The sequence below is a fragment of the Oncorhynchus tshawytscha genome, linkage group LG14 (assembly GCF_018296145.1).
Source record: "Oncorhynchus tshawytscha isolate Ot180627B linkage group LG14, Otsh_v2.0, whole genome shotgun sequence".
Classification (NCBI taxonomy): Eukaryota; Metazoa; Chordata; class Actinopteri; order Salmoniformes; family Salmonidae; genus Oncorhynchus; species Oncorhynchus tshawytscha.
In genome coordinates, this window is record NC_056442.1 from 5,394,446 (window position 1) to 5,419,442 (window position 24,997).

At 42.3% G+C, this 24,997-nt stretch overlaps 2 protein-coding genes across 4 annotated transcripts; both read left to right on the forward strand.

The window, feature by feature from the left end:
- The first annotated feature begins 424 nt into the window (after positions 1-424).
- LOC112266413 (transcription factor Sp3) lies at positions 425-8,237 on the forward strand. The gene is made up of 9 exons (XM_024443850.2): positions 425-604; positions 865-962; positions 2,458-2,691; positions 3,927-4,493; positions 4,724-4,918; positions 5,016-5,217; positions 5,332-5,521; positions 5,745-5,941; positions 6,054-8,237. Exons 2-9 carry the CDS (start codon positions 894-896, stop codon positions 6,308-6,310), a joined length of 1,911 nt encoding a protein of 636 aa, XP_024299618.2. The 5' UTR covers positions 425-604; positions 865-893; the 3' UTR covers positions 6,311-8,237.
- Positions 8,238-16,019: 7,782 nt separating this feature from the next.
- LOC112266414 (transformer-2 protein homolog alpha) lies at positions 16,020-23,674 on the forward strand. 3 transcript variants are annotated; one of them, XM_024443851.2, is made up of 8 exons: positions 16,020-16,199; positions 21,214-21,359; positions 21,668-21,827; positions 21,919-22,107; positions 22,240-22,355; positions 22,458-22,643; positions 22,737-22,810; positions 22,921-23,674. In XM_024443851.2, exons 1-8 carry the CDS (start codon positions 16,167-16,169, stop codon positions 22,929-22,931), a joined length of 915 nt encoding a protein of 304 aa, XP_024299619.2. In that variant the 5' UTR covers positions 16,020-16,166; the 3' UTR covers positions 22,932-23,674. The 3 variants fall into 3 exon arrangements, with proteins under 3 accessions (XP_024299619.2, XP_024299620.2, XP_042152858.1); XM_024443852.2 differs by having other exon boundaries at positions 16,047-16,199; positions 20,267-21,359; XM_042296924.1 differs by lacking the exon at positions 16,020-16,199 and adding an exon at positions 19,548-20,577.
- Positions 23,675-24,997: the final 1,323 nt, after the last annotated feature.

Genomic DNA, 24,997 nt, shown 5'->3' on the forward strand with positions numbered 1-24,997 from the left:
TCCTTACAAAAAGCAGAGGCAATGAGCAACATCTGGCTGGCAGCCTCACAGAACATTGTAGCCAAGATGTTCACGATCACTGGACTTAAAGATAACGGAGCTTAGTTGCAATGTTAGCCAGCTAACCTAGTAGAGTAACAAGGTGAATATCCGGATACATTAATACGAAAAATATTGGAACTTAAACGGTGTTGCAATTACATTTTGGCCATTTTCCCAACACTTCCTGCTCTTTAATTTCAACCATAGATTCCCAGATATTTGAGGTTCTTTAAAAACAAACAGGAAGCCGATATCCCATAAAAATGACGGACATATCGCTTGGCCATAGAAGTCTCACCAAACCCCAAAGCTAACCAATCAATTTTGAGAAGAACGGCGGGACTTCCTGTTACGTTCTTGTTAGCGCCCCCCCTTTTTGTGTTTCCCTCACTGTCAATCAAAATAGAAAAAAATCGACCCGAATTCACCGATCAACACAAGCCCGCCTTTGATAAAATATAATAATGTTCGGAGTTTAGTTGATCAGATAATCTTTCGATTATTACAATTCACGATATGACTGGTACATAACATTTAACCCATCGAAGCATACAACCAACCGGTGAGTTTGTACGTTACAACCGATAGCAGGCTAGCTACGGCTTTTAATCTTTTGCAGGAGACCTATGCTAGGTAGTTAGCTAGTTAACAAAAGTAAACATTCAATCTGTGTCGAAATCCGCCTTGAAACATTGTCGCAAAGTTAGGGTTTGCAGTTTATTCTTCATCAACGGAAGTTTGTTGTCTCTTTGCAGCATTTTATGAGCGGCAAGCTGTGAGAAATGTAGTGTTTTGCTCAATTTTCCTATCTCTCCATGCTAGCGCCAGAGCAACGTTTGAAACAAGAGGAAATGGCTACCGCGGACGTGGAAGGCAGTCAAAGCGAATTCCTACAGCACGGCGGAGCCACGGAAAACCAGGTACCCCAACATTTTCTATCTTGTATTTCGACTCCTCCGAGCTACTACTGTGTGGTGTTTTTAGCTAGCTAGAAGTTCACACGTTTTAAATGTTGCAGGGGGTGTAAAGCTAGTATACTTCCGCCGCTGTGTTCCCCGCTATAACGGCCACCCACTTTACCCCTCTAGAACCCGCCCATAGTGGGTAGGACACAGCCCGTCACTTGGTCAGGTCGCTGATATTTAGCTCGTCTACCTGGGGCTAAAGGGGTACAGTGGGGAAAGGAGGGGTGAGTGGGGAAACCGAACAGAGAACGTGGGAATCTGTGCACCGGACTACAAAATATCTCCCCCACGCCCATGTTGTAGCGATTACGTATTTTGTCTAGCCACTCTAGCTCTATTCGTTGGATGAAAGAAGGGACTCTTAGATGTTTTTTGTCTAGTTGTGGTGACTAGCTCTCGAAAACTATTTTCCCTGTGTAGACTGTTAAGCTGTTACTTTCGCCCACATTTGGCTGCATGTGAATTACAATTCCGAAGCTGTGTTATAACATTTAGAAACGCCAATCATTGCGTTCAAAGTGGTTTTCAAAACATATGCTAATATCCGCCTTATCTTTCATATCAGCGGGAAATTGTATTTGAAAATAAAAAATATACTTACTGTAGCAGTTTTGCACAGATCGACAAGCTGTGTGTCTCCAGTTGATGAACTACACTTAATCTCCAGTCTTGCATACACACGTGTTCGTGGCCGCCTATGTCTCTTCTGTCTTGGTAAATAAGCGATGTAACATGGAGATATGGCCGTGTGGGAACACAAATCCTATAAAAGTTGTGTAGTAATTTAACCATTTGTTTAAAAACATTTTAAAAGTATTCCTGATATGAAAAAACGTACAGCAAGCGATGCGTGTTAATGTTTAGACTATCGTCGGGGCTCTTACGAAAACTCTCCTGTCAGAATATAATGTACTCGTCAATAGGCGCTGAATTGGGTAGATGCGTTACATGCTTGAGGAAGTTTGGATCCTTTTTTATCAAACCACTTAGCTACGCCATAGCCTGTATAGCAGATTCAGAAATATTTAGGTTCATTGTTGATTTCTCATTTTTGCCAAAGGGAAATGTCTTGATACTACTGTATTATTACTAGTCCAATGTTGCAGATACCTATAATATAGGATTAGATATCTGTTTTTAACAATATACACAATAATTGTCTTGTCTGCTGACACTGTATTGTGATATCAAACCATACTGCATGTCATTTTGCCCTATTCACAGCGTGGAGCCTGCACCCTGGTATCTGTCTCTGTACCCCTAGCTCTCGTCTCAGATAGTACAGAAATGTCATTTCCAAATCAATATTTTTGCTTCATATTCTTTGTGAACTACAATGCAACAGCGTAAGACTTATGGCCAATGCCGTCTGTAACTAGACAAACTTTTTTGCATTCCGCAACAGTGAATCTGAGTAACAATTTACAAATGTGTGTCTTCTCTCTGTCAGACCACAGACATGACCGCCATCCAGCTAACAGGTTCAGACCGTTGGGAGTTGTTAACCCCGGTCTCGACCGGGAAGGATGCGCAGCAGGGAGTCGTCCACATTCCTAACTCTGGCATGATGACCTCTAACGGCCAGTATGTTCTCCCTATCGGGAACATGGACAGTCAGCCCATCTACGTCACAGCATCTGGAAACGACGGCTCAGCCAATGGAGTGTCCAGCATACAATACCAGGTAGTGTACTGTACACACACATGCATATACACTACAGGGCCAAAAGTATGTGGACATGCCTTCAAATGAGCGAATTCGGCTATTTCAGCCACACCCGTCGCTGACAGGTGTATAAAATCGAGCACACAGCCATGCAATCTCCATAGACAAACATTGGCCCGTACTGAAGAGCTCAGTGACTTTTAACGTGGCACCGTCATAGGATGCCATCTTTCCAACAAGTCAGTTTGTCAAATTTCTGCCCTGCTAGAGTTGTCCCAGTCAACTGTAAAAGTCGTCTATCCTCGGTTGCAACACTCACTACCGAGTTCCTAACTACCTTTGGAAGCAACGTCGGCACAAGATCTGTTCGTCGGGAGCTTCATGAAATGGGTTTCCATGTCCGAGCAGCCGCACACATGCCTAAGATCACCATGCGCAATGCCAAGCGTCTGCTGGAGTGGTGTAAAGCTCGCCACTGTTGGTCCTCGGAGCATTGGAAATGGGTTCTCTGGAGTGATGAATCACGCTTCACCATCTGGCAGTCCGACGGACTAATCAGGGTTTGACTGATGCCAGGAGAGTGATACCTGCCAAAATACATAGTGCCAACTGTAACGTTTGGAGGAAGAATAATGGTCTGGGACTGTTTTTCATGGTTCGGACTAGGCCCCTTAGTTCCAGTGAAGGGAAATCAATGCTGCAGCATATGATGACATTCTAGACAATTCTGTGCTTCCAGCTTTGTGGCAAGTTTGGGGAAGGCCCTTTCCCAAGCATGACAAAGCCCCCGTGCACAAAGCGAGGTCCATACAGAAATAGTTTGTCGAGATTGATGTGGAAGAACTTGACTGGTCTGCACAGAGCCCTGACCTCAACCCGCCCCCGACTGCGAGCCAGGCCTAATCGCCTAACATCAGTGCCCGAACTCACTAATGCTCTTATGGCTGAAACTGCAGCAAAGTTACAAAATCTAGTAGAAAGCCTTTCCAGAAGAGTGGAGGCTGTTGTAGCAGAAAGGGGGAATCCACTCCATATTAATGCCCATGATTTTAGAATGAGATGTTTGACGAGCAGGTGTCCACATACCTTTGGCCATGTAGTGTGTGTATACACATACATACACACACATGCACTTGCACTCACGCACCTCTGTTAGCAGAATGTCCAGTACCAGGTCGATTATCATGTTAGCCCTTACACGCAATATTCTCTACACACAAATGCCGAACTCTCTCTTCCATGTCATCCCTCAGATCCACAACTCAGATGGAACTCTGGCAGGCTTCTCTGCGCAGGGATTGGACGATGGCTCGGGCCAAATCCAGCTCATCCAGGACGGTAGCCACGGCAATATCGGAATCAGTATCGCCACGACGACAACCTCTGACCTCCTAACGCAGGCCGGGCATATGCAGCAGATTCAGGGCGTGTCATTGGGCGGGGGCACGACCTATAGCGGCGCGGTTCCCATGGGGCTGTCGGGGGGTAACATAACTTTCCTCCCTATCAACAGCATAGACCTCGAATCACTAGGGCTTGCCGGCGCTCAGACGGTTCCCATAGCAACGACGACCGACGGTCAGCTGATCATGGGCTCCCAAACACTGGAGGGGCAGGAAGGTGCAGCCAAACAGCTAGCGACCCTCGTTAGTGAAGCTAACGGTAACACAGACCTCTATGTGCCAACAACCTCATCATCCCAGCTGCCCGAGACTATCGACGGGACGGGGGTTCTGACTCAAGCTACTGCCGTGTCTGCCGGGGTTTCAGACCCATCCTCAGAGAACTACAACTCACACAACCACCTGCAGCAAATACAGGTCAGTCATTTGACATAATTCCCTAAGCTTTATTCCCAGTGCCCTATACCACATATAACAGTCATATTACAGTGAGCCATCATACAGGAAAAAAGTTACTAGTCTTGTTTAACTTGTCTTCAGCAGGTCATATCATATTACTATGTACGTTGCTGTAGGTCCTCGGGACACTGTTCTAAGAGCATGGCTGAAAAAAAATACCATGACTGAATTAAGTCTGTTTCATCCAGGTGTCCACCTCGCATGCCTCGTCCCTCTCCCAGCCCATCCTACAGCTGTCGGGGGACAACCAGGGGGCCCAGGGACAGGATCTATCCCAGTCTGGGCAGACGCTCCAGAGTGTTCAGCTCGTCAACCCTGGAACCTTCCTCATCCAGGCCCAGACAGTCACTGCTTCGGGACAGATACAGTGGCAGACCTTCCAGGTAGGTTGTGCGGGTGTGTGTTTATCTGTTTCACTACCGTATGTAGGTGTGTGGGATCATGCATGTGTGTAACTCTTTCTAACGCACTCCCTCTCAGGTCCAAGGGGTCCAATCTCTGCAGGGCCTCCAGCTCCCCCAGGCCCAGGGGGGCCAGCAGCTGACTCTGGCCCCAGTCCAGGGCCTCTCTATGGGTCAGGGAGGATCCATCACCCTGCCTAACCTCCAGACTGTTACAGTCAACTCTATAGGACAGCCAGGGATACAATACACACAGGGAGAGGAGGCCGGCAGTCCTGCAGGTAGGAACATGCATATGTATACACACGCATACATACAAACTCTCCATCTTTCTATTTCTTTCTTACTTTGTCTCTCTCTCTCTCACACACACACACAACTATCTCTCCCCACAGACATCCAGATAAAGGAGGAGCCAGACTCTGAAGAGTGGCAGCTGAGTGGTGACTCCACCCTCAACCCCAGTGACATCAACAATCTGCGTGTCCAGATGGATGACGAAGACATGGACATGTCCACCGGGGAGGGCAAGAGGTTGAGGAGAGTCGCCTGCACCTGTCCCAACTGTAAAGAGGCTGGAGGGAGGTGGGTTGGAAAGACACACACACAGCATATTAACACATATATATATATATATATATATATATAAGGGTGGATCCTAGCTTTTAGCTCAGTGGGTTAATGTGGTCAAACCACATTCCATACTCAGTAGGGTCCGTTTCTACCAAGACAATTGAAATTCAAATGACTGCAAGAAGTTGACTTTGTGTTGACCCCAACCCTCTCTCTTGTCACCCCTTCCTCCCAGAGGGTCGAGTCTTGGTAAGAAGAAGCAGCATATCTGTCACATCGTGGGCTGTGGGAAGGTGTACGGTAAGACTTCTCACCTCAGGGCTCACCTCAGATGGCACAGCGGAGAACGGCCCTTCGTCTGCAACTGGATGTTCTGTGGCAAGCGGTTTACCAGGAGTGACGAGCTACAGAGACACAGACGGACACACACGGGTAGGAATACACACGAACACCATCTTCACTATATAACACCAGCTTAACGCTCACCACACTTGTTTTTTAATCACTCTCTACCTCTTTTTCTCCCTTTCATTTCTCTGTCCAGGAGAGAAGAAGTTTGTGTGCGCACAGTGTTCAAAGAGATTCATGCGTAGCGACCATCTGGCCAAACATATAAAGACTCACCAGAATAAAAAAGGTGTGGCTTCCTCCTCATTGTCTCCGCCCCCCAGCGACACCATCATCACCGCAGACGGAACCACCCTCATCCTTCAATCAGCTGCTGGTGCCCATGACCTCCTAGGCAATCAGGAGATCCCACTGCAGCTGGTCACCGTGGCGCCCGGTGAGGTCATGGAATGAGGGCGTGGCTTATAGACTGGCCAATAAACAGGGACCGTGTGGGCTTTTCTCCCATTTTTTTTTTTATATATGAATATATATATATATATATATATATACGTAAATATATATGACAAATATATATATATTTTAAGTAAGAGTTATCATGACTATGTTTTTTATTTGCAGTCTTTTTATAGGCAGGCAAACAAATGACATTCAATGTTGTCTCTATGTACACACAAACAAAGATGCACACACTCTCGTAAACATGAATACTCACTACGAAATGCCTTATTTTGTATCATACTGTTGTATAAAATGCTGGAGATGCATGTGTTTTTTAAGCTTTTGCAGATCATGTAATTGTGTTAGGGTGCAAGGAATAGGAAAAGTGTAGTAGCCCTCTCTCTAGAGCGATTGATTGATTAATTGACTATATTGAATCATCAATCGCTTTCTCTAGAGTGGGTGTTTTGTGTATTGAGAGACTACATGTGGCTTCATTAACTCTTCACCTGAAACGACAAGCATAACACCCTTTTAAGACCTTGTGAACGCTGTCATAGCCATGATATAACACTTTCTTTAAATAATAAAACACTGACGGAGTTTATAACAACCAATATCTGCATAATGTTAGACCTTTAATGTAGTGGTAGAGTTGGGCTTGCACATTGATTCTCCAACACATACCTTTTATTTGTTAACAATGTTCTGATCAATTAATGTTTGGATTGATTGAAACTTTGCTAACCAATGAAGTTATGTCTGTGTGGACACTTTATTTTATTATATATATATTTTATTTCCATGTAGATTTTTTTCCAGCCCTGTACCCCATGAAAGTGATGTGACCTCATGCTATTAAAGCTTGTGACATGCCCTGTAGTTTCAGGTGAAGCGTTATTAGTGGTTGGATGGATTTGGTGATAAATTGGCCTTACATGCTGATCTAGGGTCAGTTTAGCGTTTACCCCCTTAATGTTTGAGGTTAGGATTTGGAGAGGGTAAGCTGATCCTAGATCTGCCTGAAGGAAACTTTGACCCACAGCAGAATGTTTGAGTCGTCAGTCTAGCCAACACGAGCACACTTGCAGTGCTTGCTCAAATCAAATGTGTCTTCAGTTGACTTGTTTTTTAACTGTTGTTTTTTTTCACATTTGTGTTGTATAGTCACATTTTATATTCTGTTTCTATGACTAGCTTAGTCTGGGACTTGTCAGAAGGAAGCGTCTCATATCGGTTTTTATCCATGGAATTAAAATGAGTTAAAGGACACAGGTCTGAAAATCAACTCGATTTCTCAATCGCCCACCCAAAATGGTGGCAACATTTTGAACTTGCCATTTTTGCATTTCTGGAACAGCTGAGGTTCACTGACCAGTATATTTAACATTTCAAATGGTACATCAAATATGGCTGCCGGAGCACGCACCCATTGCAAGACATTTAGTGGAATCCAATTTTCTACCCTTCTCCCGAAGTGTGTACTCCTTCACTCACCCTCATGGATTTAAATGGAACTTATTGGGAATGGATTAGGGTGGAAACTTCCTCCAGACTTTTTTCTACCAATCCAATGCACACATCTGGGTGAAGCGTAGAATCTGAATCTCAATATTCAATTCTATTCATTCTAATTCTATAATGTTCCCACTCTCTTGCTAGTTGCTACTCATTGTAAAGGAAACAATCATGCCATTATTATTTCTAAATGTTATTGTAATCTTTCCTTGTATGTGCATGTCTTAGCGTCCACTTACCTGTATATTATCTTCTATTCACATTGTTTATAGAAGCCATTTTCTTTAGATAAATAATTTTGTTGTATCAAAAGCTTATTTTAATTTTTTTTTTTTTAAGAAAGTGTCAAATTTGAATGTTACTTTTTGTAAAACCTTTTTTCAAATGGATCATAATTAAAGTCTGAATCCTTCCAATGACAGACTGTGCGTGCGTGCCTGTTTGTGTCAGACTAGTTATTGTATGATAACAGCAAAGATCTTTCCTCTGGTTACAGCAATCTTTGGTTGCAGTACTTCTGAAAACAATAGGTGGCAGCAAAGCCATGTGTGGCAGGATTACGTCAATTGACATCCACGAAGAAGAACGGTTTGTTTTTAACAATGGTTTTTACGAAGAAGAAACTGCAGGTTTGTTGTAATAATTATGTTCTTGTGTCTTTAGCTGTTCGTTGCATTATGTTATTGATAGGAAATTTAAATAAGAGGCAAAGACCGTAAATTTAGAAAACTGAAACATCAGACTCACTTCATTGCAATAGTAAGAGTAAGTATCCTAGCCATGTATATGACTAAACCACCATATTTTTATAACTAACCCAAGATAGACCAGAGCCTGTCGTTTCCAATGGTAGCAAATTAATCATAGTGGACAGAACAAGCATGAAGGGGGGCAGAGCCAAGCACGAGCTAGTGTGCTAAATGTTGTCGCATATATTTGCATATTTCAGTTAGAGAACACCTACTCTGAAGTGCGCGTGTGCAATAACTCAATTTGCCTTTGTTCTAAACAGGCAAAAGGCAAAGTCTACAAAAACTCCACTCTGTTAGAGATCATAGTTTTGGAAACAGAAAACTGTATGGAGATCAATTACATGATTAGCAGAATCTCGGTCAAAATCTCCCACTGCTGGCATTTGGGCTTCACTTTTATACATCCGGTGTCTCATTGTTCTGTCTGTGACTGAACAACAGATGGAAGGGGTTTAGTTATCATAAACTCTTGACTATTTTATTTTATTTATTTGTTAAAATTTTTCCAAGTTGCTACCTAGTAGTAGTGTAGTTTAATTTTTTTTTTTTTACCCGAGTTGGTTAAAATCGAATAATTGATTTCAAGACTGGGCTGAAAATCGATCAGTTCGCATTTCGATGGCCTAGGTAGACGATAGTACATGGGTGCTAGATCTGCACTATCGGGCTCTCAAAACACTGAAACAGTTTGTATTTATTTTTATTTAACCTTTATTTAAATAGGCAAGTCAGTTAATAACAAATTCTTATTTACAATGACAGCCTACCGTCAGATACGTACATACCGCTTCATTATTAGAGTCCTACAAAAAAAAAAAATACTAGGAAGACTACATTTCCGCTCTAGAGGACTGACATGAGTATGATGCTGCCCACTATAAAAGGCTTCTTTTGTTTGAAAATAGGAGATGTGTGCTGTGTTCAGACTTGACGGATCACAATGGGATGATGCGGCGCACTCTACAGATGTTTTAACATTTTTTAAATTTGAACTTTTATTTAACTAGGCAAGTTAGTTATTAAGAGCAAATTATTATTTACAATTACGACCAAACCCGGACGACGCTGGGCCAATTGTGCGCAGCTTTATGGGGCTGCCAATCACGGCCGGTTGTGATACAGCCTGGATACGAACCAGGGTGTCTGTAGCACTGAGATGCAGTGCCTTAGACCGCTGCGCCACTCGGGAGCCTCACGCCTATTATTTACCATGCTATAGCCCTATTCGGACGGGTATTACTAAGACCGTTGGTTTTGTCATCATTATCCAAACATGTGCTTTGTTCCAGTGGTCGATTCACATATGATTAGTTTCTCCAAACTGCTCCCTGTAATTATAATTTATTTCTATATTTTTAGTTGAATTTATTTATGATGGAAGCCTGGATGTTTTTATTGTGGTCGTGGATATATTTCAACGCCATGTCCAGACGATAATAGGCTACACTGATAACTCGTGCTCGGTTGCCAGATGTAGGCCTATAGGTGTCCCCATAGTGTGTTATGTAGCACTATACAGGATCTCTCCAATAATGGTATCTTTCCACGCGGCAGGATATATTCCGTAGCTGACGCCGCACCACTTCCACCTCGTCCTTTTATCGGCTCAATCCAGAGCGGATTCGCTTTTTAAAGTCTCTGAGTGTATGCACGCAGTCCCGCAGCTTTCCAATAGTTTGAAGCAACTAACTAGCCTCTTCAACAGGGTGCTCTGCTGTCACCCCATTCGGTTTGGTTTGTGCCATCTCGTTTGGGGTTCTTCCTTGTTTTAATAACTAATTTCTCCTTGGCACTCCTAAACAACGCGATTTTTAGAAACTTTTGCAAAGGGTAAAGTGTTCAAATCTTAGTCCACTCTGTTCATAACATATTCTAGTTTGGGGGACAGAAAACTGTATTGAGATCAAATGTTTCATCGATGAGAAATTTTGCAGAATGTTTTCCAACATCCATGTTCTCCCACTGCACACCAGTGAGCTTCCTCTCACTACCATATCAAGCGGATGCTAAACATTTTTACATGTACATCCAATGAAATTGAAATCTCATTGTTCTATCTGTGGTTTCATCTCACAGGGCGCAGCCATCTTGCCTAAACTCTTGTATGTTCAACGGTGAACGAGCTATGCAAAGTAGCCAATTTAACGAGAGGTGACCATGCATGATGACAAAGCACATTCCCTTAAAACCTGCCAACTTGAACTCACACGTTTATAACGAGATAAGGCGTGAGTTACATACATTCGACCCACACGTATAAAGCAAGAAATAAGCTGTACACGTGTGTGAGGTAGAATGCCCTTCACCGTCAGACAGTTAACTCCCGTTGGCTTAATAATACAGAGCAAAAATATATATTTTAATTTGAAACTGACAGCTCTATTACACTACTGTGTAGCTGTGTTTACTATAGTTTTTATGTTGCACTACTTACAGTAGGCTACATACGGTAACTATGCTAGTTTCCAGTGACTATCCTAGTTTCCCTTGGAAACTCACTTTTCAACTATTACACTACAGTCTTGCACAGTGTGTAGCTGAGGTTACTCGTTTTCTGTTGTAGTTACAGTTAAGACAGTAACTATCCTAGTCTCCCCTTGAAACTCACATTACAGCTATATTACACTGCTGTTTTTCACACAGTGTGTAGCTGGGTTGGTGCATGATAGTTTATATTACTCTACTTTACAGTACATACAGTAACTATCCTAGCTAGTTTCACTTGGAAACTCACAACACAATTGCACTGAGGGTTTCAGTATATACAGTGGGGCAAAAAAGTATTTAGTCAGTCACCATTTGTGCAAGTTCTCCCACTTAAAAAGATGAGAGAGGCCTGTAACTTTCATCATAGGTACACTTCAACTATGACAGACAAAATTATTTAAAAAATCCAGAAAATCACATTGTAGGATTTTTAATGAATTTATTTGCAAATGATGGTGGCAAATAAGTATTTGGTCACCTACAAACAAGCAAGATTTCTGTCTCTCACAGACCTGTAACTTCTTCTTTAAGAGGCTCCTCTGTCCTCCACTCGTTACCTGTATTAATGGCACCTGTTTGAACTTGTTATCAGTATAAAAGACACCTGTCCACAACCTCAAACAGTCACACTCCAAACTCCACTATGGCCAAGACCAAAAAGCTGTCAAAGGACACCAGAAACAAAATTGTAGACCTGCACCAGGCTGGGAAGACTGAATCTGCAATAGGTAAGCAGCTTGGTTTGAAGAAATCAACTGTGGGAGCAATTATTAGGAAATGGAAGACATACAAGACCACTGATAATCTCCCTCGATCTGGGGCTCCACGCAAGATCTCACCCCATGGGGTCAAAATGATCACAAGAACGGTGAGCAAAAATCCCAGAACCACACGGGGGGACCTAGTGAATGACCTGCAGAGAGCTGGGACCAAAGTAACAAAGCCTACCATCAGTAACACACTACGCCGCCAGGGACTCAAATCCTTCAGTGCCAGATGTGTCCCCCTGCTTAAGCCAGTACATGTCCAGGCCCATCTGAAGTTTGCTAGAGAGCATTTGGATGATCCAGAAGAAGATTGGGAGAATGTCATATGGTCAGATGAAACCAAAATATAACTTTTTGGTCAAAACTCAACTCGTCGTGTTTGGAGGACAAAGAATGCTGAGTTGCATCCAAAGAACACCATACCTACTGTGAAGCATGGGGGTGGAAACATCATGCTTTTGGGCTGTTTTTCTGCAAAGGGATCAGGACGACTGATCCGTGTAAAGGAAAGAATGAATGGGGCCATGTATCGTGAGATTTTGAGTGAAAACCTCCTTCCATCAGCAAGGGCATTGAAGAAGAAACGTGGCTGGGTCTTTCAGCATGACAATGATCCCAAACACACCGCCCGGGCAACGAAGGAGTGGCTCTGTAAGAAGCATTTCAAGGTCCTGGAGTGGCCTAGCCAGTCTCCAGATCTCAACCCCATAGAAAATCTTTGGAGGGAGTTGAAAGTCCGTGTTGCCCAGCAACAGCCCCAAAACATCACTGCTCTAGAGGAGATCTGCATGGAGGAATGGGCCAAAATACCAGCAACATTGTGTGAAAACCTTGTGAAGACTTACAGAAAACATTTGACCTCTGTCCTTGCCAACAAAGGGTATATAACAAAGTATTGAGATAAACTTTTGTTATTGACCAAATACTTATTTTCCACCATAATTTGCAAATAAATTCATAGAAAATCCTACAATGTGATTTTCTGGATTTTTTTTTCTCATTTTGTTTGTCATAGTTGAAGTGTACCTATGATGAAAATTACAGGCCTCTCTCATCTTTTTAAGTAGGAGAACTTGCATAATTGGTGGCTGACTAAATACTTTTTTGCCCCACTGTAACTTTGTCCTTTCTGGGATGGGAATTTTGGAGACAGCGCTGTCCTGAAAGCACTTTTAGAAACCACTACAGCCTGGGGGTGACTAGTTCCATGTTGCCAGAACTGCAGCAGAATACCGTTTGCATCGGAGCCACAGCCATTCCCCCATGTCCAACCGCCACAGGCACATCGGCAACAGGGTACGTACACACACACACACACACACACACTAAATGTTGAGTGTCGATGATGTGTGTGTTCCAGGGTGCGGAGAACAGAATGGAATCAGACAGAGGAAGGAGAAGAGAAGTTTCCTCCACCACTGAACCATCAAACACAGAACAGACTCCAACCCCTGAGACCGCCAGTTCACAACCCCCTCAGCCAGACACAGACCAGACTCCAACCCCTGAGACCTCCAGTTCACAACCCCCTCAGCCAGACACAGACCAGACTCCAACCCCTGATACCTCCAGTCCACAACCCCCTCAGCCAGACCCCAACCTCTGGCCCTGAGACCTCCAGTCCACAACCCCCTCAGCCAGACACAGACCCCACCCCCGGGACCTCTCCATTCAGCAGAAACATCCCTAAGACAGTACCAGTCAAAAGTTTGGACACACCTACCCATTCAAGGGATTTTCTTTATTTTAACTATTTTTTACATTGTAAAATAGATATAAAAAAAACTATGAAATAACACAAATAGAATCATGTTGTAACCAAAAAAAATCTTAAACAAATCTAAATATATTTTAGATTTTAGATTATTGAAAGTTGCCAGCCTTTGCCTTGATGACAGTTTTGCACACTCTTAGCATTCTCTCAACCAGCTTCATGAGGAATGCTTTTCCAACTGTCTTGCGGGCGTTCCCACATATTCTGAGTACTTGTTGGCCGCTTTTCCTTCACTCTGCGGTCCAACTCATCCCAAACCATCTCAATTGGGTTGAGGTCGGGCTCTCCTCCTCATGTGCAGGGCCCAGAGTTGTTCCTGCTGATTAGTAGTGCCCAGAGCCTTTCCTTGACCACATGACTTGACCAGGAAAAACATCTGCCCATGTCTCACTGTTCCCCCATGTCTCCTCAGGACTTTGCTGGCCCATTGGAAAACATCCGCTGAAGAACCAAAGCCTCCAAAAGGAAAGACAATAAAGAAACTTGCTCAAACATCCCAAAAAATAACAAACAATGAATCATCTCAGAAGTGCAAAACACAACAGGCAAATAAATCACACTGTAGTTACAGCCCAAGAAGAGGAGGATAAACAAAGCTGCCAAAATACAGACACAAACAAAGATTTTCCTCAAATACCAGCCACAAACAAAGAAGTCTCTCAAATGCCCCCAATAAGGGAAGTGGACATGGAGGTAACTGAAACATGGGACGCAGCGGACATTCTGACCTACCAGATTCTATGACATCCTATGGGTTCTCGCTCGCTTATTTACACACACCAGTGCACAGTACACAAATACTTTTCTTTTGTAAAGTTATGTCGGCGAAGAATGTTTCATAAAACAAAGTTAGTTTTCAGAACCAAGAGTTGTACATAGATACTGTATGTCTACATTTGTTTTCTATTTAAAAAGTATCTCAAACAGAGGTTGTCCTCTACTGGTTAAGACCATGGTCAGTTTCGGTACGTTGGTATCAGTTTTAAATGTAGTCAAACGTATTTTCTTAGTTTCACTCCCTGGTAAATGCAACGACTTGGGACTGGTCAAAGTGCTTGCACTAAAGCTGAACATGCAGAAAACCTGAACATTTTGATTATCAGGAGTGAACTTTACATTATTACATCCTGAGCATTGCCCCTGTCGTTTAATGAAGGGTCAATAATGTTAATCCAGCTGGAAAAACTAACATTTTGTATAAAAACATTGTAAATATTTTTGTAGTTGAATTATTTATTTTGTATAGTTTATCTCTGGATCAATACGTTTAGTGCTATCCTGGATCCTTGGGACATCCCTAAAGATTATGGATATACGTCTCTCTACCCTAACAATGTCGTTGTCCACAGAGGCACGGTGGGCTGTCTAGCTCCCGCCTTTCTTTGGATTGGTGGAGACATCTCATTATTGTAATCTGTTTTTTAGTATTTGATGAGGGTTGTTGACGTCAATCTCGAGTATTCAATGGCGGGATACACTACTAGCCTTATAACAAGAATATGCATATCCATCTCCGATAAAACGTGTTTTTTCTCAGAGTTGCTGGGCTGTCACGTGGCCTACTTATATCGGTACACTCGTAAGCATTCCAAACGTCTATTCGATCAAATAGACCTCAGGTAGCAAATGAACCATTCATTGACCTCCATACAAAAACTTGAATAGTGGGCGAAACAACGAAAAAACCGCCACCTGTTGGAGGTGGACCGGTTTTCCGAAAAATTAGGCTACTCTTCCTATCTGGTTTCGACTTTCCTTTTTTAAAATGTATTTATTTTTATTTGCTCATTAGGCTATTCCTTTTATTGACCTGTTCAAAGCAGATCAATAAATACCATTAAAGATCCCACATTAGAACTCCGTAACATGATGCACAGTAAATAACCTGCATCATTACAGATAACATTTTTTATCCAACAGCAACATGTTTATGTGCAATGTGTTGACCTACGTGTTAAAAATGTCCTCATCTGTTTTTTGTTTTTTTACATGTCTGATGTATTTATATTGTCTGTTTTCTGGTTTAGACGTTCTTTAAAACATTTTTTTCTATACATTTATTTTATTCATAATACAAAAATCAACTTACATTGCTACATCAAACATGTCTAGCAAACCAAACACAGGTATTAACAATGCTCAAACATACAAAAAATAAAAATAAAACACAAAAAAGAAACAATTTAAGTGCAATTATATTCACTCTGAAAATATCTTATTATGATTCATGAAGATGTTATTCTTGTCGTTATTCACTAGGGTTAGTGTTTTAATAAGATAATTCAATTCAATCAGAAAAATTGGTAATTTTGGTATAGAATTTTGGAATTTTTGTTTGTGTATAAAGTATTTGGCAACAAGAATTTAAAAAAAAATAAGGTTTAGACTTTCCCGTCTACTCACTGTGGTTGTTCAAGCGTCACATCCGCTTTTGACTTGCTCATGCGTCAATGAATGCGGCGCTAAAGAAACGGAAGCGAGTAGCAGTGTTTCGCTTCACTTGATAACATTGTTAGTTAACTATAATAAACCAGTTAAATATATATCGTTTAAGTTTCTATCGACAAGAAATGAGCGACAACGAAAAGGATTTTGGCGAGCGGGTGCGTATAATCAACGACGATTCTTGCCCTAAAATGAGCAGACTCAACGACGCCATTTTGCCCTAGCCTAACTAGGCGGCTAACGTTAGTTAGCACAACCATGATGTAGTTAATAGCATTGATTTGCATCGACTGTATGGATTTTGTACCGTTTATATTTTGTAATTTAATGTCCAGTTACTCTTATGTTAACATTGGTGTCTTTTCGGTGTATTTTGCAACTTAACGCTAGCATATGTTAGCCCAATCAGGCCAGGTGGTTTGCAGCTGTTTTAACGTTAGCTAATTCACATCAAGTAACGTTACATTTTGAATTAACGAGTCTACTGAGACTGCTGGCGAGAAACAGTTACCAATGTACATTTACTCATCATTGCAGGTGAATGCAATATATAATTAACTATAGATTAGTAACTAATTAGCGAAGTGGTTTACGGCTAGAATGTTTTAACTTCGTCCTCACTTACTGCTGCAGTCACTTAGCTAATTACAGATTGTACGCCAGATAATGTGACATAACCAAAAATGGTGGCTAAATGAAGATGGTTCACTCGTGCCGTTTACCATAAGGGGGGAAAAAAAGTCAGGTGCCGGTCGACTTAACTGGGTGTCTTCCATAGACACCAATAGACGGGTTGGTTGTTTTGCGACAAAACTGACTCGGGCGAAATAGAGGGGGTTGGCTTAATTTTAAGGCTGGTTTACAGTTGGTCTACCGACATGCTTGTAGACAGTTGTTGCAGTGACATCATGAACATCCGATTTGTTGTCTGACATAACTTGTTGTTATGAAAAAGTATAAACGCAAACATGACAGGCTTCATGACAACAAACACAAAAATGACAGGCTGCCACACAACAGCTGCCTGCTGGTCCAAAAATAGCATAACTGCTGTATTTTAACACCAATAAACTCATCTGTTTAAAAATGTAATACAGTATATTTCAATCTGGCAAACCAGGCAAATAAAAGTAACTTTCTAAACCATGTTTTTGTTAGTTGCTAGCTAGCTGGCTAGCCAGTTCAAATAACGACTATATCATAACTGACAATGTCTTAAATAAAGCTCATTTTTATTCATTACTTAGGGTGTACATCCATAAAGTTCTTATTCTGTGTTTAATAAAAAATAGATGCATTCAATAGAGAATTGCATCAATAGTCCAAACTCTGTTTCTACCATATCATTCACAAGTTAGACTATTTACTCAGAATTTAGAATGATTAGCGTGAATAGAATGTCATTATGGCCATGGTCAAAAAGTGGTCGCTGCTCAATAGAACGCTGTTCACTGCGCTGCTTTCAAACGTCAACTGACAAGCTAGCTAGTCGCTGCAGGTTCCTGTGTGATAACATGGGTTTTTTCTCAAGGAAATCTACGGAATACAAAACTAAATTGGGTCTATATATTTATTAATTTACAACGCTAAGACTGAATTTCAATATTTACCTTCCCTGAAGACAATCTGTTACAGTTTTCATAGTTATTTCTGAGTATTTCCCTTTAATCGCAATAGAAACGGCCCCTCTCAATGTTGATTGACCCGGGGTTAGAGGAATACAAAGCCACTGATCTGGTGTTGAAAATGACAAGCTATCAAGTTTACTTTGATTGGTCCAAACCGTGGAGACACCTCTAAATGTTACCTCCAACACTGAAAAATGGAAGAGATACAACCAAGAGCTGGGCAGTTTAAACTAGCAACTGTCGCAACAAACTAATGTTCTTATTTAATCAACACTTAATTATTAAGTACAAGCATATTAATGTTCTAATATTGTAGAGAACAATCTGATTAGTTGAATGTGATTCATAATGACAGAACACTACATTTAGACATTACTTTAGTAGCACTTAAATTTCTGTATTTCACTTCATTCTAGAGCAGTGAGTGAACACCCTACATTATTACAGGAAAATAAACAAGACAATTATTTACAAATGAATGGTGAGAAAATTACACAAAATAGCTTACGGTTCTGAGTGTGACGAAATAAAAGCAGGTCATTCTACTGGAGAATTTAAGAACTTGTGCACTGTCTGTCAGGTAACCATGACAATGGCAGCCGCGGGGTCAAAGTTGAACTTTATTCATCTGTCTTATATATATATATATATATATATATGACAGGTTTTTTCCACAGAAGTAGTGCACTGGGCCTTTACTAATACTGTATTAGCGGACCCCTATAGCAAGGGCAAATTGTATATATTTTTTTGAAATATACAATATCTTCCCGCTGCTATGTCCACGGGGTATAAATTAAGTGTTGTTTTGATTAGCAACACTTGTCGTATTCAAATTGTCTAAAGACATGTTGATAGACAAAGTATAAACCAACCTATAGATTGACAACATCTGAACTATATTTCGTCTCCACTGTTTATTGAAAACAGAAATATATTTGCACAATGAGCACTTATCTCTCATGCATCGTTACAGTTGTTGGTTAGCTAGGGAATTTTAGCCATATTAGCGTAGGTGTGACATGAGTCAAAACATGACATGGTAGCAATAACAACCTACGATTCCCCACATGGCAGCATCTTTTTATTGTTGCTAGCAATCTGACCAATGGCCATCCAGAATCTCAACAACACACAGACTTCTGCCCTGTTGAAGCGTGTGCATACAAACCACCACCATAGATTTTTCAACTAACCTGTTCTTGGCAATACTTTTTCCGCCGAATCGAGAACGAAGAAAGTATCTTAGAAATGTCAGTTGCAGGTGGTTCTACAAAAAACACGCGTTCAGAAAAATTATAAATCCATGTTTTGTATGGAGTGAGATATGCTTCCAGCATGTGTGTAGTTCTTTGTTTTGGTCGCACCATATAATGCGCTGTCATCTACTTTTACACATGGCCGTGTTGCATAGAAACTACTAGTTTATGAAAAGATGCTGGGAAAGCCTAGATGTGCGGCAGCTAAGCCGGCTAGGAACCATCTTGCGCGGTACAGAACATGGATTTATTATCTTTAGAGTTTTCGCTGGTTTTTGTAGAGCTGCCGGCAATTTGAAATTGACATTTTAAAGGTACTTTCTTTGTTCTCGATTCAGTAAAAAAAGTATCACCAAGAACAGGTTCGTTGAAAAACCTATGGCGGCGGTTTGTTTGAGTTTATTTAATTTTTTACAGGGACAGTGCACATTAATCAACGTTTCAGTAAAAATGCCGGTTTTAGCCAGCCGGCTAATTTTCAACCGCAGTCCCTGGGTAGGTTATTTAAAAACAATTACAATATTGACAATCATTGAGCAGTGAGCACACACAGAGCAACAGAGGACAAGCAAGACATAGCATACAGACAGAGCAACAGAGGACAAGGAAGACATGGCATACAGACAGAGCAACATAGAACAAAAAGCAGCAAGACAAAATTCATAAAAGCAAGTGTTTCCACACCTCACAAGCTACAGACAACAGGGGGCCTTTCTCTATTGCCCAGTAATGGACAACAACAATCTTTGGTTATATCACATTATCCGGCATAACCTCTGTAGCTATTTATTAGTCAGTTACAATGTATCAAGCTCCTCCACATGGCACCACCCATGTGAGAGTACTGTCTCTTTCTAAAGTTATTTAGTTGCACTGTAATGGTCCTGCAAAAGCCATTTTTGTTTTAAATCACACATAAACAAATGTTATACTGAGTGGGGCATTGAAAGAAGTAGCTAATTTACTTTAAACCCTTACTCAGATTTATTATAGCAGTTCTTAAATCTTTGTCCAAGGGCTTGATAAACCAGATGTGCTAGTACTGGGCTGGAACAAAAGCCTGCACTCCTTGTGACCCTCGGACAAGGATTAAAGAATACCATAATTTGATAATTTTTCTAGTCTTCATTCATCATATTATGATGTTGTGCATTTCAGAGAAATCAATATACATATTTCCTTAACATTGCTTTGATTTAATGCTTTTCAGGTGAGCCAACTTATTTAGTCTGATTTGAGTGTAAAGAGCCTGGTTTTTGCACATTTTGACCTCTGTAGCTCTTATAAAAATTTAAAAAACCAACCCTTTTTTATCATCCTTGTCTGTTTTTCGTTAAGGTTGAGTTGGGAAGAAGCAAAATGGCGGAAGAAGTTTCAGATATGAAGTTTGAAGTTGTTAAAGGGCATATTTGATGAAGCTGATGGTGTTGATGCATGCTAATGTAAAATGAAGCTGGCAGAAGCGAGCGGCCACTCTGTCCACTGGTAGAGTGATGTAATGGCAGAAATCAAATGGGAGGAAGGAAGTGGGGGAAGAGGAGAGACAAATGAAGTCAGAAATGGTGTGAAACGGAAGAAAGAAGAAAAGAGATGGTTGTTTTGAAGTTATGAAGTTAAAGAAGTGATGAAGTTATGAGAAGTGTTCGGGGGTATGGTTAATTCCCTATAGCCTGCTATGTTATTACTACAATCCTATTTCTCTCTCCCTCTCCTTCTGTTTTCCAAAGCAGTGTTTCCCAAGCCATCCCTCAAGGACGCCCAGTCATTACACCTGTTTGTTCTCTTCCACCACTGGTACACCTGATTCAACAAAATCTCAAGCTCTTTCTCAAATTGAATCAGGTGTACTAAAACAGAAATGTGCAACAGTTGGTCTCCCTGAGGGATGGCGTGAGAAACACTTCTTAAGCATGCATGCCAACTGTTCCTCCATCTCAGACACATTACCTAGTCCTCAACACGCAAGGTTAAACTCTGCTACGCTGCCTAGAGTGTAAGAGAACAATCCGCTCATCATAGAACTGTGTTAAGATTAACTAGATTAACACCTACTTTAAGCCTATGTGATATCCTCTGGTCGCCTGTAACAGGCAGATCTAGTTACAACAAATACCTGTCGTTAATGAAATGTTATCATTTTTTTTTCTTAAACTACTGGAGCTGAAATATAAGAGGGGCCTGTAGCAGGTTTGAGCGAGGTTCCTTCTGTACCTCCTCTCTCTCTATCCTGACCATTTCTATGTTTTGATTCTGAACTGTGTTTTATGTGTATCTGGCCCGTTCAGGACTCGCGGTCCGCTTCCAGGAGTGTGAGCCCAAGGGGTTCTGGGAAGTCTGCCAGCCGCTCCCCGGCCCATTCCCCAGCCCGCTCCAAAGATGGCTCCAGACACTCCAGGTCTAAGTCCCACTCCCGATCCCGCTCCAAGTCCAGGTAAGAACCCCAGCTCCAAGGAGGCTTTGGCATAATTACAAATCATTTGTAGACTGCAAATTTGCCGCAAGAAGTCCAAACAAACGATCACGTATACCTCTCTATTATGTGTGGGAATACTTTGGAACAGATTTCCAAAATTAAAATCACTTGGAGCTGATCTGCTGGTGTTTTTACAGTCTTATGTTGAATAAAAAATTAGAATAACAAACACTTTTATTTTTACTTGGAGTGGCCAAATAAAATCAGCCGCCAGTTAGAAACCCTGCTTTAAATGTTCTTAACATGTCTTATTTTATTTTCCCCAGGTCTCGTTCCCACAGAAGCTCCCGCAGGCATTATTCCCGCTCTCGCTCCCGTTCCCACCGCCGCCGTTCCCGTAGCCGTTCCCGAAGCGGGGAATACCGCCGCCGTCGGAGCCACAGCCACTCCCCCATGTCCAACCGCCGCAGGCACATTGGCAACCGGGTACATACACACACACACACCTCTGGAGACGAGACTCTCTTCGGCAAACCTCACACACAACCTCTATCCTTCTCACAATCCTCCTCTATAGGCCAACCCGGACCCGAACTGCTGCCTGGGTGTGTTTGGTCTGAGCCTGTACACCACAGAGAGAGACCTGAGAGACGTGTTCTCCAAGTACGGTCCCCTGGCTGACGTCAGCATCGTCTACGACCAGCAGTCACGACGCTCCCGCGGCTTCGCCTTCGTCTACTTCGAAGTCCGAGAGGACGCCAATGAGGTAGGGAGGGAGGGGTTGTTGCAGGGGAAGAACAGAGAAGAATCAGAACTTTTGAGTGAGCATGGTGTTGAAGGGGAATACTCTTCTCTAAACATCTTTGTCCCTCTCCTCCACCCCCCCTCTCTGTTTCAGGCTAAGGAGAGAGCTAATGGAATGGAGTTGGATGGACGGAGGATCAGGGTCGATTTCTCCATCACCAAACGACCACACACTCCTACCCCTGGGATATATATGGGACGGCCCACATAGTGAGTGACCGTCTTTCTTAGACTCACGCATCTGGGATGGCCCACGTGATGCACACACATGTTGTATATTCAGTGAATCCTCTAACCGTGTGTGTTTTCCAGTGGTGGCGGCGGCGGCAGCAGCAGCAGCGGAGGCGGTGGAGGAGGAGGAGGAAGTGGCGGCCCCAGCTCAAGCTCGTCTCGCCGTAGCTCGAAGGATTACGACCGTGGCGGTGACCGTGGTTACGACAGAGGCTATGACCGTGGCTACGATCGTTACGACGACCGAGAGTGCTACAGGTCCTACAGGTGAGACACCTGGCCTGGATCTTATAGTTAGTGGTTGCTAAGCAGGACTGGGGCAGTTGGTTGGTGGATGCTTATTGTGTGTTGTCTCTCCAGACGCAGGTCTCCGTCCCCGTACTACAGCCGAGGGACCTACCGGTCTCGCTCCCGCTCGCGGTCTTACTCCCCACGTAAGTCAACCAGACTTAGCACCGCTTAACATGGTTAACTTGACGGCTAATATACTAGTGACGCAGAGGCGGGGCCTCAATGTCTAAATGTCTCCCTCCTGTCTCCACAGGCCACTACTGAGAAAAGGAGCAAGATGATACTTTTTGTGGGGTTAGGGCCAAGGGTGGGGTGCATATCTGGGGAAGTTAGGGAAATGGTAAAGGATGTAATTGTGAACTTGATAAACAGTCATATTTTTTGTTTATTTTAGTTACATTTATTCAGTAGGTGGATTTCTGTACATGAGCTTCTTTCTGTCAGTCTTGCCCGTTGTGTTTAGAGAAGCTGTCGATTTGTTAATCCAAGGTTCTCCCCAGGATTTTTTAAAAATGGTGGTGCTGCTGAGTACAGCGAACACCTGTATTTCCCATTTCCTGCAATCAAGAGCACATTTCGGTAGGGTTCAATTTTACATACTGGCGCAGCCAGTCCACAAGGTGGCGCAGCACCCCTCTTACATTCTTTGGGGAGAACCCTGTTTAATCCATCGGATCTGTATTTTGTATCACCAGGCTCCTTTTTACTGGGTAGATGTGTTGAAGTACAGTGATATTTAGTGCACGATAGGCTCTAGGGGAGAGGGCCCAAGGTAAATGCAGCTCTAGGATCTGATTACCTTACCCCCAATTCTAACCTTAACCTTTAGGTTGATTAAAAAATATCTCACCCTTTATCAGTGGTTAGGGGGCAACTTCTTCCTCCTGTATGTTCGGGAGAAGAGCCAAGAGCTAGAAGCTCTACCTTAGTTCAATGCTGTGTGTATGGGTGTTTCATGATTTTAAGTCTGCAGTATTCCAAGCAATAATAAAACTGCATCTTTTCAAGTTTTGTCCATCAATACTTTCTTAATGTATCCTGTACTTGGTGTGTGGCAAACTGGTGAACATTATGTGAGGCTATAGGAATTGGTAAACCTTACAACAGAGAAGGGTCTTGTTACAAACATAAAGAATTAAAAGGCTAAGATAAATGTTAAGGATGATGGTATTATATTTATGAACCACATGTCCACAGGACCCCAGCAAACGAAAAAAGGGAGGTATTGAGATCGTTGATCTTATTCAACAATGACCATGTTTGCATTGCATCCCATTATTATAAAAGTGATATGACATAGGCAGGTAACCCCAACAACAACTGCTCCCCGGGCGCTGATGACGTGAAGGCAGCCACCAGCACCTCTGAGGGGTCGGGTTAAATGCTGAAGACGTTTCGGTTGAATGCATTCAGTTGTGAAACTATCACCTTCCTCGAGGAAGAGCTGCCTTTGTTCTAATGTAATTGGTTGGATGAAAGTTTGCTCAGTAGGTGCTTACAGTGACTGGGTCCAAGATGTCTAAACTAATTAAACAGCAAATCAAATCAAATCAAATTTTATTTGTCACACACATGGTTAGCAGATGTTAATGCGAGTGTAGCGAAATGCTTGTGCTTCTAGTTCCGACAATGCAGTAATAACGAGCAAGTAATCTAACTAACAATTCCAAAAAAACTACTGTCTTATACACAGTGTAAGGGGATAAAGAATATGTACATAAGGATATATGAATGAGTGATGGTACAGAGCAGCATAGGCAAGATACAGTAGATGATATCGAGTACAGTATATACATATGAGATAAGTATGTAAACCAAGTGGCATAGTTAAAGTGGCTAGTGATACATGTATTACATAAGGATGCAGTCGATGATATAGAGTACAGTATCAACGTATGCATATGAGATGAACAATGTAGGGTAAGTAACATTATATAAGGTAGCATTGTTTAAAGTGGCTAGTGATATATTTACATAATTTCCCATCAATTCCCATGATTAAAGTGGCTGGAGTAGAGTCAGTGTCATTGACAGTGTGTTGGCAGTAGCCACTCAATGTTAGTGGTGGCTGTTTAACAGTCTGATGGCCTTGAGATAGAAGCTGTTTTTCAGTCTCTCGGTCCCAGCTTTGATGCACCTGTACTGACCTCGCCTTCTGGATGACAGCGGGGTGAACAGGCAGTGGCTCGGGTGGTTGATGTCCTTGATGATCTTTATGGCCTTCCTGTAGCATCGGGTGGTGTAGGTGTCCTGGAGGGCAGGTAGTTTGCCCCCGGTGATGCGTTGTGCAGACCTCACTACCCTCTGGAGAGCCTTACGGTTGAGGGCGG

Bases quoted from the DNA above. Each gene is read 5' to 3' on its own strand.
- LOC112266413 (XM_024443850.2), top strand. From the start codon at position 894: ATGGCTACCGCGGACGTGGAAGGCAGTCAAAGCGAATTCCTACAGCAC. The intron at 2,692-3,926 runs GTAGTGTACTGT...GTCATCCCTCAG, and splicing joins TGTCCAGCATACAATACCAG to ATCCACAACTCAGATGGAAC. The intron at 5,942-6,053 runs GTAGGAATACAC...TTCTCTGTCCAG, and splicing joins ACACAGACGGACACACACGG to GAGAGAAGAAGTTTGTGTGC.
- LOC112266414 (XM_024443851.2), top strand. From the start codon at position 16,167: ATGAGCGACAACGAAAAGGATTTTGGCGAGCGG. The intron at 16,200-21,213 runs GTGCGTATAATC...TGGCCCGTTCAG, and splicing joins AAAAGGATTTTGGCGAGCGG to GACTCGCGGTCCGCTTCCAG. The intron at 22,108-22,239 runs GTAGGGAGGGAG...TCTCTGTTTCAG, and splicing joins TCCGAGAGGACGCCAATGAG to GCTAAGGAGAGAGCTAATGG.